This window comes from Montipora foliosa, chromosome 7, assembly GCF_036669935.1.
Source record: "Montipora foliosa isolate CH-2021 chromosome 7, ASM3666993v2, whole genome shotgun sequence".
In the NCBI taxonomy this organism is placed as follows: domain Eukaryota; kingdom Metazoa; phylum Cnidaria; class Anthozoa; order Scleractinia; family Acroporidae; genus Montipora; species Montipora foliosa.
Window position 1 is genome coordinate 33,439,893 of NC_090875.1, and position 12,500 is coordinate 33,452,392.

General features: G+C 41.6%; 1 protein-coding gene across 1 annotated transcript in view; it reads left to right on the forward strand.

Moving 5' to 3' along the window:
• The window catches only part of LOC138011858 (leucine-rich repeat and guanylate kinase domain-containing protein-like), a 29,887-nt gene that overhangs the window by 16,887 nt on the left and 500 nt on the right, over positions 1–12,500 (forward strand). Inside the window, exons 16-19 of the mRNA XM_068859089.1 lie at positions 6,837–6,969; positions 7,861–8,138; positions 10,500–10,585; positions 12,368–12,500. The exon at positions 12,368–12,500 is cut by the window's right edge and continues 500 nt beyond it. Coding sequence (XP_068715190.1) covers positions 6,837–6,969; positions 7,861–8,138; positions 10,500–10,585; positions 12,368–12,500 — 630 coding nt within the window. The remainder of the gene's footprint in view (positions 1–6,836; positions 6,970–7,860; positions 8,139–10,499; positions 10,586–12,367) is intronic.

Consider the following 12,500-nt stretch of genomic DNA (forward strand, 5'->3'; position numbering starts at 1 on the left):
ACTTTTTGAATCCGCTCTCCTGAGTGGAAAGTTTCGAATACGCAAAGCATGGGCGTAGCCAGGATTTTTCAAAGGGAGGGTCACACTGTGTCAAACAGAGGGTACTCGCGTTTTCGCAACCTAAATATTGTAGGTTGTTTGAGTAAAAAACGGCTTACAAAGGGGGGGGTTACCGTCACCCCAGGACCCCAGGACCGCCCTGTATCGGTGTATACCAATATTCAATAAGCGATCGGTTTCAAACAACTTTATTCCGTTTGGTAGCAGAAGTGTAACGCATAATTGAAGCAGTGGTCAGTCAATACAATATGTAGTATGTGGTATGTAGTTCGAAATCCGATGGCCTTCAGATGCTGTCTTATCACAGTTGTTTCTGTGTCAATTAGTAATTAGGCAATTATCGTTTGTCACGTTATGTGCACGTAATTATGTGAAATTATAATCAATGACGATACACTCCCCCCGCCAAAGACGAGTTAAGCCAATATTTTCGTTTACAGTAATAGAGTGTTGCTCAAGTTATTATGCAGATAGGCTGTGTTCATCATTGGGTAACAGAACGACCAATTTGTTAACTGGTCTCTCAATTGTGACGTAACCTCTTCCGCTGTATTGCAATACCGGTTCTCCAGGCTTTGGGTTTTTATACTGTACTTGAACTTTGCGTACTTTGCCGTCTTGTCCTTCGAATGTCTTTGATACTTTTCCCAGTTTCCATTGGCTTCTGACTAGATTGGAATCCTGGATAAGAACAACGTCTCCTACTTTTAAGTTTCTATGTGCAGTATGCCATTTTTGTTGTATTAACAGGCTTGGAAAATAATCTCTTATCCATTTCCTCCAAAAGTTGTCTGTAACCATTTGAACGAATTCAAATCGACGGCGTGGATCAGCTGTGTATGCAAATGGTCCACTAGGTATTTTAGATGTGGATCGTCCCAGGAGAAGATCGTTAGGGCACAAGTACTTATCATCCGGGGAAGTTGGATGTCGTCCAATCGGTCTCTCATTAAGTAAGTTTGCAGTCTCATAACACACAGTCTGTAACTCAGAAAATGTCAGAATGCTTTCACCGATGGCTGCTCTTATGGCTCTCTTTGTTGATTTTATCAACGCCTCTGAGACACCGTTTTGCCAAGGTGCGTCTGCTGAAGAGAATACCCATTGAAATCCTTCCATGCATCCATACTCTTGTAAACTCTGTTGGTCTAAATTTTTTACCATCTTCTTTAATTCCTCACTTGCGGCTACTAATTGGAAACCATTGTCTGAGTAGATCTTGGACGGATAGCCTCTTATAGATACGAATCTGCGGAGTACCATTAAGAATTTGTCGGTACTATAGTCGGGTGAAATATCTATGTGGACAGCTCTTGTACCGAGGCAGTTGAAAATAACCCCATATGCTTTTCCAGTGGTTCGTTTTTTAACTTCATCTTTTATCTTAAATGGTCCAAATAGATCTAGTGCTGTGTAGGTCCATGCCGGGGCAGGTTTTAATCTTTCAACAGGGAGTTTTCCCATGATTTGTGCATTCAGTTTTTTATCCAGTTTCTTGCATATTACACAGTTTGTTCTGATGGATTTCACCAATTTCAGCAATTTGACGATCCAGAATTTTGCTCGTATTTTGCTTGCAGTTGATAGCACTCCCAGATGACCTCGATAATGTATGTGTTCGGCATATAGACGTGAGAATCTATGCTCATATGGTAGTAAGACGATTTCGCTTTTATTATAACTCATTTCCACCCATCCTCTAGCACGTCCCCCAACAACGTAAATTCCGTCGTCTCGTTTGCGAGGGCAGAGCCGCTTGTATTTACCCGATTGGATATCCTTTTGCATCAAACTTTGTGATTCCAGAATCCAGAAACGTTCGGACTTGTTGATGTCATCTGCTGTTAGCGTTCGTGTTGCATTTCTCAATGTTGGCTTCATTTCTTTCTTGTACATGGCCAAAATTCGGGCTGTAATTCGTAGCAATTTTTTATAATCTGAATATTTCTCGATGTTTATCCTCGACGCGAGTGTATCTTCTGTGTTAGTTTGAACAGCTGGTGAAGATAGCTCCAGTTTAATCGTATTGATGGGAACTTTTTGTTCCGAGTATGTATTCGTAATTGGCCATTCAGATTCGTGTAGTTGAAGGAAGTTCGGGCCCATTTGCCATGCACTGTTTATGTGGATATCGTTTGGTTTACTTCCTCTTGTTAACAAATCGGCTATGTTAAATTCTCTTGCGGTCCAGTACCAGTCTTTCGCATTGGTTCCCTCTTGGATTTCTCCTATCCGCACTGCGGCAAAGGTATTGAATCCATAGGATTCTTTTTGGATCATGGAGTGAACGATTTGAGAATCAGTGATGTGGTAACATTTTTAGAAACGGTATCTGCATTGTTCTGTTATTATGGTTTTTAATCTTTTATTTAACACTGCACCACAGAGTTCTATCCGGTCGATCGATAGTTTCTTGGAAGGTGCGAGGCGGTTTTTGGACAAGATGAGGTTGGTTGCGTGGTCTCCATTACGAAGCCTCCATCTAGCATACGCACATGCGCCATATGCATCATTAGATCCGTCGCTGAATATCACGAGGATTGGATTTCCCGTTGCTTCTTTAGGTTTAGTGCATCGATTCACTTTAATCTTTTCCATCTTACTCAGATCCTGTAAGAAGTTAGCCCAGTTCTGGTGATCTTCGTCGGGTATAGGATCATCCCATTCCAATTTTGGGTTGTGAAGCCACAACCGTCTCATGAGAATCTTTGCCCTGACGGTCAGAGGACTTGCTAATCCGAGTGGATCATAAACACTATTTACTTGAGATAGAATTATCCTCTTCGTTAAAATCTTGGAGGTATTAGTAGTCGTATCTTGATTTTGTTTGGGACGTCGTTTCTTGCCTTTTGGTGTAACATTTAGATTGATTTTGAAGCAGAAATTATCCGTAATTGGATTCCATACAATACCAAGCACTTTCTCGTGTGCTGTTTTCGTGTTCGTTGGTATAAGATCCTGGTCTGGAGCAGTCTTGTCATGTGAATATATCCATTCCTTTATTTTGAAGTTTCCGTAACTCAAGATGGTTTCCATTTCATTCGTGAGCCTTTTGGCAGTTTCAACGTTGTTAACGCTATTGATGATATCATCCATGTATGTATTGTTTATGAGGAGCTCAGATGCTTGCGGGTAATTTTCTTTAGCCATCTCTGCTGTTTTTCGTAGTGCTACAGTTGCTATAGTTCCAGAGGGTTTATCTCCAAAAGAAACCCTCTGAATAACATATGTGTCTGGTTCCCTAGTTACATCCATATCTCTCCAGAGGAAGCGGTGCGTGTGTTGTTCTAACACTCCCGTTCTGACTGTGTGGTACATTTTCTTGATGTCGCCTATGAATGCTATTTCATTCTCTCTAAATCGGATAAGTATTCCTAGGAGACTGTTTAAAAGGTCGGGTCCCTTAGCCCAATATTCGTTTAGTACATGACCCATGTAATTGGCACTGCTGTTAAAGACAATTCTTACTGGTGTAGACTTGGAGTCTGGTTTCAGCACTTCGTGATGTGAAATGTAGTGAGCAGGTCCTTTGTATTTCTGCAATTCTTCTTGTGTTAGTTTGCGAGCTACATCTCTATCTATCATGTCCTGTATTTGTTGTTGATAGGTTTCAGCGTGTTTCTTATTTTTAGAAAGTCGTTTTTCGGTTGATATTAGCATGCCGAATGCTGCTCTTCTGTTGTCTGGGAGATCAAAAGGATCTCTGATCCAAGGATATTCTGCAGTCCAGAATTTTTCTTTTGCGTCATGGCTCAAATTTTTCTCAATTAATGCTAACTCCTTTTCTTCCTTGATTGTGTAGGCATTGCTACCCAGTGAGCATCTCCCGCACTTGCATCCACCGCAGCGAGGCTTACATTGTATTCCGAGATTCTCCATGTTGTAGAAGTCTTCGATTCTTACCATCTTGACATGATGGGCGTACGTTGTTCCAATGAGGGACTTTTCGTTGGTTCCTTTAAGAACTGGGTGTGTTCCACCGATACATCGTCCGAACTGATTTCTCAATAAAAGTAGATGTCCAGAACTTTGTTCCTTTAAGGGGTGGAAGTCTGCGTATTCATAACCTATCAAGGTATCAACCTCTCCGGTGGGCCTTATTAAATCTTCCTCGTGTACGTCTTTGAATAGTTTAGAGATCCCCTGTATGTCGATTGATGGAATGGGGGAGGTTATCTTGTCGATTCCGTAAACGTCGAACACGATTGCTTTGCCCTGTTTGTCAATAAGTGGGAGCTTGTACTTAAAAGTGTCCACGGTTTCACTTTCGCCACCTACTTTGATAATTGATAGTTGTGCCTTGATACCCTTGAGGTTTTCAGCTCTTGCCTTTGCATTTGTGATAAAACATAATGACGCTCCCGTGTCCCACAAAACGTTTGCAAATCCATTCTTTGTAGGTATCTTCTGTATTTGGAGTAAGCACGTTTCAATTTCGTTATTACACACACTTGCAGTACCGCTTACGGAAACAATGTTAGTTGGTGATTTTTTGTCCTGTTCTTCTTCATGTAGTGTTTTGTGGTGAAACCTATTGCAGTCGTTAACGCCACATGGTTTCTTGCCTCTACAGTCTTGAGTTCTGTGACCCCGTTTTAAGCAGGACCAGCATGCTCCCCTTTCCTTTAATGTGTCACGCCTTTCTTGTATTGGTTTTGAGAGATAAAGCCTGCATTCATGAGTCCAGTGATTAGCACCTTCATGGTATAGGCATTTGTTTCGCTTATAGCGGGATGTACCTTGTCCTTCTGGGAAGGCGACTTTGTCATCCTTTTTCTCTAGATAATGAAGGGAACCCCTTACTGGAACGTTGCTGTTTGAGCGTAGTTCTGCGTTCTCGTATTCTATTGCTTGTTTTTGCTCAAGGAGAAATCTTAACAGACTTGGAAACTTGTCTCTTTTATCGATGGTACTGTGTTCGGAGCTTACCAGTTTCGCCCATTCTCTTTTAATATCATTTGGCAATTTTCTTTCTATTATGCTAACAGAACTGGTTGTGGTTATTTCTTTCTCTAGACCTAATCTTCTCAAGTCTCGGTAACCGTCGTCGATGACATTGATAAATTCGACGAATTTTTTGTTTTCGCCTTCTCTGATAGGTTTTATGTTTTGAATGGCGCACATTACGACGTCAGCAACCTTTGCAGGATCGCCGTATTTTTCGTCCAGTCTCTTCCACATCGCAATAATATCATCATCGACGCTTTTTACCGTATCGGCTGGTTCCTTTCCAAGACATGATCGAAGAACATATGATGCGTTCTCGGCATTAATTGACGGCATGACTTGTTTTTCAAAATCTGTTTTGAATTGTGGATAATTTCTTACGTTTCCGTGAAATGACGGCATCTTGATTTTTTCAAGTTGTAGCGGATTGCTTTTGTCTTTTGCCTTGCTATCGTTTATTTTAACCGAGATAAATGCTTCGATGCGGCTACTGATCTCTTGATGGCGCGCGTGCATGTTTCGAATCCATTCGATTTCCATTTCAACGTCTTCGTTGTCAAGTAGCTCGAGCATTGTGTTATGTAATGCCTTACAATCCGCGAGCGCGATATCTAAATCTCTTTCGGTTTTGCGCAAAGCTTCGGGGGCATTTTGGGATGCCATTGCATCGTATGCGTGTTTCACTAATGTATCAAAGATAGTTTTCATGGACTTCTTTTTTATACTTAATTGTTCCAATAGTCGTCTGAGTTTTTCTTGTTCCAGTCTCATTGATTCCTGTTTGTGAAATTCTTCCACTCGTTTCTGCTCGTGTAAGGTGTGGTCGTTGACGTACTGCGTGTGAGTAGTCGCTGCCTCTTCGTATAATTCTTGCAATTCGTTTATCCATGCTTCGTTCTGCTCTATTTCGTCTTCGGCTAAGTGTATCATGTAAATATCATGCTTACCTTCGACGATATTCCAAGCTTCATGTAAGTCCGCAAAGGTTCTTTTAACTGCTTCCATGCCTTTGTTTTCATCGACGGACTTAAAGAATTCATTTCGTTTCCTTGTGAATCTTGCCTTGGCTGATGTCCTAATTCTCTTCGCTTCCTCTCTCTTCGCCTCTTCTGCCATTCCTGGAGGATTCTCACGGATTTCGAATGTATCGGTGTATACCAATATTCAATAAGCGATCGGTTTCAAACAACTTTATTCCGTTTGGTAGCAGAAGTGTAACGCATAATTGAAGCAGTGGTCAGTCAATACAATATGTAGTATGTGGTATGTAGTTCGAAATCCGATGGCCTTCAGATGCTGTCTTATCACAGTTGTTTCTGTGTCAATTAGTAATTAGGCAATTATCGTTTGTCACGTTATGTGCACGTAATTATGTGAAATTATAATCAATGACGATACACGCCCTCCCTCCCTCCCTCCCTCCTTCCTTCCTTTCCTCCCTCCCTCCCTTCTTCCTTCCTTCCTTTCCTCCCTCCCTCCCTTCTTCCTTCCTTTCTTCCTTCTTTCCTTCCTTTCCTTCCTTCCTTCCTTCCTCCCTTCCCTCCCTCCCTCCCTCCTTCCTCTCCTCCCTCCCTCCCTCCCTCCTTCCTTCCTTCCTTCCTTCCTTCCTTCCTTCCTTCCTTTTGTTTATTCATTCATCCCTTTATTTGACTCATGTAGCAGCTCTCGTATTAAAGGTAAAATATGATTGGCTCGATGCCCAAGCAGAAAACAAAAACAAAAACAAAAAAACTAAGCAAATGCTTATGATACCGAACAATAGCAGGTTACGAGAGGTGCTACAATACTAACTTATTTGTTTATTTATTTTTTTCCTGTTGTTGCCTTAGATTCACGAGGCCCGTCTCCGTGATCGAGGTGACTACACAGAGTCGCAGTTACTTCAGGCATTAGACAGAGCAGACGTATGTATTGAACACAACAGCGAGAATCCTGGCTTCTTTGACATGGCAATAAACAGCGGTAAGAAATAACAAATTTTATTATATAAACACCAATGAAATACCAAGTGGGCTTTCGTGCGATAACATGATATCTTCACGCGTGAAAAGATCACTGTTGCTATGGTTACATATGAAAATCGTGCCTTTGGATGCCTTTCGTGAAATGAGTTAGTATTTCATTGGTGTTTATATAAGTAAATAGAATATTACGTGGCCACTTAAAGGTACGAAAGTTCTCTTCTCATGTCGAAAAATGTTTCACTCGTTCGTTGCGCTCAAAGAGAAAGTTCTATTTCCACGCGACCATGTAATATCCTCTGTATAAGAAGATTGATGATTCTCGATGTCTCTCTCCGGAGGAAAATGACTTTACCTTTTCATTGGAAAGACAGGCCAAGTCAGGTTAACTCGAAACAACTCAGGGGAAACTGAATTTTTTATGAAAACCTCTTGGCGCAGAGAAAAGAACGAGCAAACTTGGCCAACTCTAGAGTTTCAATACAGCCACATGATGAAATTGTTTTTGTATATACCACACAAGCAAGAGTCTATTTCCCTAGAGTAAGAATCTGATAGACGAGAGAAGCGTATTCTAGCATTAGGTAAGGTTAAGTTAATTTTTCTTTAATTATTTTGATTTTAGACCACATTAGACTACCAAGAATTAAATTAGAGTCAACAAAAAAGGCATTTTTCTGTCAAGGCGAGGCGGCATGGTTTTCAAACAAAATTTGTATATTATATATTATTTGCTTAGAGGTGAATAACGCTTGACATACACCTCCGAGCTAGACAATCAGAATGCGCGGAAAGCCCTATTCACTTGTGTGTTATATATACCGAATACTTTCATTTGGTTATTGGAATTTTATGTAGCCCTTTTTCTTCTCATTTTCATCCATATCCTCAGAGGACCTGACAGAGGCTTACAAGAGCCTTAAAAGGCTTATCATGGGATACCTTGGAATGTCACCCCCGTCTACAGTTCATTCCGACTTGTTCAGCGGTAGCATAATGTCTGTTGATAGCAGCCAATCAGAGGAGACTTTGCGACAGGGCGACAAATCAGGCACCAGTCAAACAACAACCGTCACTGTCAACCAGGCTGCGAGGACCTGGTCACGACGCTCTGATACCTCAACATTACCCCTCAAGGGTGTTTCATTGACCCAACAGAAGACAGAAGTGGTGAGTATTTTTTCCCTTTATATCGAGGGCAATGAATGATATGGCATGACGCTTCTGTGGTAGTTAGTGGTGGTAGTGTGGTCCAATGGTTCGGGCACTTGCCTCGAGATCCCGGGTCCAAGACCCGTTCTGGCCACCAATAGACCATTTTACAGTTGTAGCTAAGCTGCCTGGCCTAAGAATGGAAGCGAGGCTGCCGGTGACACTGCTTTGATACAAACCTTTGTGCTTTTCTAATGTTAATGTAGACTAATTTGAATCACAACAACACAATTTACATGATAAAAGCAGTAAGGTCTGTATCAATTCAAGGTCGCCGGCAGCCTCACAGCCATTCATAGGCTAGGTCACTGAGCAAACAACTGTAAAATGGCCTATTGAATTTTGATCGTGGTAGTTCCTGGTTAAACCCCTCGGCTGCACTTGTAAACTTCCTTGCCACCGGCCAGTTGGGATTCTTAACAAGTTGTTCTGTGTTTCATTTGTTCGGAGATATTAGGGAGTTTAAGAAACTACGACTGCTACGGCGACGAAAACGTCACTTCGAAATATAAGTTTGAGCTATTCTAAGAATTTCATGATTATTTCATCTTGTTTACTGAATATTATACAATTATGTGGGCGAAGTGTCCTAAAACTGGATTGGTACGGACGGAATGAAAGATAAGAGTGAGACTGAAAGATTCACTGTATTTTGTCCACGTTGTCGTCAAAACCTTAAATTTGGTCATTTTACGTAGTACTTTTGATCTTTGGGGAGAGAAATGTTCAAAAATGCGTGCCGCACGTGCAGCACGAACATTTTGGTTCTTTTGACCAATAATATCACTGCTTTTTGGCATTGTCGATGCCGTATAACGTAGCCGTCGTCGTTTCTTAAACTCCCTATTAGCCACTTGGCTACTCTGAAATCTGAGCTAAAATAAAGTTTATACAAAAACGCATCTTAGCAATGACCAAAACGTGCTCAAATAGTGCTCGAATTTTCATTAATTATTCATAAGGCTCTCACGCGCGCAATTCAAACACTGGTAATAGCTTAACTAGCTTTCAATACAAAGAAAATGCGCCATTTTGCTAAAAGGGCTCGAGAGATTCCCTTTTTTCTGTACCAAGCAGATACGAAGTGAAAAGACAAAGAGCGGCTTTCTGAAGATTACGGATTTATTTACCGATCACCGGTCTCAGATTTAGATTTGTCCGACTATGACATATGTCCTTTTAACTTTGAAATTACACCAAAATATAACATTTTCCGTATGGGAAGAGCTCCTGGTACTGAGCCAGTGATAAGATAAAACAAAGAGCGGATAATGAAAGACACATAATGTAACAGTATAAAATGCCACTTTATATTTCACTTAACGGAGGGTAAATACTGTCCCTTCCACGATGAAAACTACATAGTTGCTGCATGCTCAAAAATGGCGCTCGAGCCATTGTTCGAAGGCACATTCCTGCATAACAAAAGATTGCTTTAAATAACAATGAGTCCCGGAGGAAAACTGACCATTTTCGCATTCCCCATAATACACTTTGTTTGCTTCCCCCACCCCCCCACCCCCCTCAAATTTTGCATAAACCATTGTTTTCAAATGCTCTTGGGACGCTGCATATTCCCTAAAGCATTTGAAAACAATGGTTTACGCAAAATTTGGGGGGCAAACAAAGTGTATTATGGGGAATATGAAAATGGTCAAGGGATAAAATTGTTCTTGTCCAGCGAAGAGGTTGCAAGTGCAACAACCATGGACTCGCTGTTACCTCGACTGTAAGAAAGGTCCCCGGGACTAAAAAGCAGCGTCGAGCACATTACCTCTCAAGTGAAAGTGGACGGGGCAGTGACTCAGTAATTTGGGCTCATTCCACAGATCGGTGGTTTTTGTAGTACCCCGAAGGACATACGCTTGTACTGCAGGTTGATAGCAAACAAGTGCTCTTGAATGCTCGAATGTATATGGGTTATTGACCAAGCGTGAGGTCAAGATGGCTGGATATTGGCCAAGTTCATTTTTTGCGTGTTTATGGACCGAGACGAAGTAGAGATCCATAAACAGGCAAAACAAGAACGAGGCAATATCCAGCCATCTTGGTCAATAAAGGATTTATTGTATGTGATAAAACACCAAAACAATGATCTTTGATCTTGCGGGACCAAGCGAGAAATACCGAGCGGGCAGTATATCTTCATCTTGCCCGCTCGGTTAGCCAATCACAGCGCGAGATTTGGTTCATCTTGCCCGCTCACGGAGCTAATCATATAATAAAAAAATAAGATAGCCCTCCAATATCAAGTGCTCAAAGAGTGCTCAGCGCGATCGGAACAGGCCTAGTGACTCAGTTTTGTTTTGTGTTTTCCAGGAAGTTCTATCGTTAGAGAGGAGGCAGACCGTAGCTAAAGCTGCTGTAGCTGGAATCCATCAAATTTCACTGGAACAGTTTCCAAGGTAATTACCATGAGAACGTCCTTAAACCCTTTCACTCCCAAGATGTAGATCTTCATTCTCCAAACTAATACTATAGATTTCTTTTCTGACTGGTCATGAGAATTTGGTGTTTTATCAAGATAATATCCCCTAGCTGATAATAATCTTCATTCTCAATACCTCTCTATCCGACAGTATATTGAAATTGTTAGAAGAATTTACATTATCATCACTCTTGTGAATCAAATGTTTAATTACGCATTTTTACTGCTTTGAAAAGAGAATGCAAAGACTTCCTTGTGACGCTTGCGCAACAGGTGTCCATTCTCGTCCGCAGAGTCCGCTTTTCTTTTGGTCAGCACCAAGATCACGGACTCTGTCCACAGCCAAAGCAGGGCATTCGTGTATCACTGACCTCCGGTTCTTCTGCGCATTCCCAGAAATTTGAAACAATAACGGTCGTCAACGGTTACAACAGTAGGGAGCTTACGAAACGACGACGCCGACGGCAACGACGACGCTACAAAACAATAGGTTTAGTGAGCAAAAACAATGGCTCTGCACGCTCTGCACGTGCAGAGCCATTGTTTACCGTCGTAGATCGAAAGGTCCTTTGTTACTCTTTGCGAACAGGCCTGTTATGGCGATTAGCAATAGCAAAAGGACTCTTGAGTGGAATACAATTCAGGGAGTAATCGGGCGAGTGATTTGAAATTGCGAGCACGATTACCCCTGAATTGTACGACACGAAGTCCTGTTACTAATTAATCGTACCGTGCATATGGAACCCACGCCCTCAGTGCCCGAGGCAGTCAAAACTGTGCTATCCTGTCAATCTTTGCCCTTTCACCGGAAACGGTGCACTTCTGTGCGTAAACGACGTTGTTGTCGATCTATCCTGTCGAAAGGACGCCTTCAAAGTCTTTTTCGCGACGTTAACACAAACAAATACATTATCAATACAGTTTTGACGTCTTCTTACTCTTAATTGGAAATACTAGACTGAATTCGTCTTAAATTAGTTAGAAAAAGCTCAAATAACAGTAAACGCACAACAGCTGACGTTCGAACCGCCGCTCGCTGGCAAAGCAGTTTCGACGCCAAAGTTGCCAGAAAATCTCTTAAGTGAACTTGTGATCCTTTAATTTCGGTTTGCACAGTTTTTCCTTCTCGCTGAATTCAGATTGGTCAATTTAAATTTCTGTAGCTCTTGCAGTATGTAAGGAACTATAGCAAAATGCAGGGATAAAAAGTCTTTGAATACCTTTTCGTGTGAAAAAGTTAAATTTATATTAAATCTGGTTTCCAAACAGTAGGAAAACAGCAAGAAAGACCCCATCCAAGTGCATGTGATTGACGCGCAAATGGCGTTGGTGTCCAATTGTATACAGTTATCCTATTTGGAGTTGTTCAAATTGGATCCCTGCAGAAACCCATGAGAGTTGAAACGTGTAACGGCCCCTTGTGTGCTGGGAAACAAGCTTCTGAATATTCAATTTGCTAAGTACCATATTTGGAACAACAAGAGCGCGGGGCTTCCAAATATGGTACTTAACACTGAAACATTCAACCAATCAGTTCGCACTGAATATTCGGAAGCTGTGAACGCGCGTTACACGTTTCAACCCTTATGGGTTTCTGATCCCTGTCATTGGACACCAACGTGATCGCGCGCCAATTACGCGACAAGTAGGCGCGCACAAAACCAATCTCGAGCATTTTGTAATAGTTACGATTAACTGTTAATAAACAGTTTTAAAATTGACAAGGCGATCACTCTCTCTTTTCTTTTTGTTTTTTAAGGCAAACTCTTTCGGCGAGGTTTCACCCGTCTTCAATTCACTTCTCCCCAGATATCAAACGCTCCTCCTCAGTCCCCCTCAACTTCAACGCCTCTTTGGCTTCAATCATCGCAAACGCCAGCAGCCAAACCGAG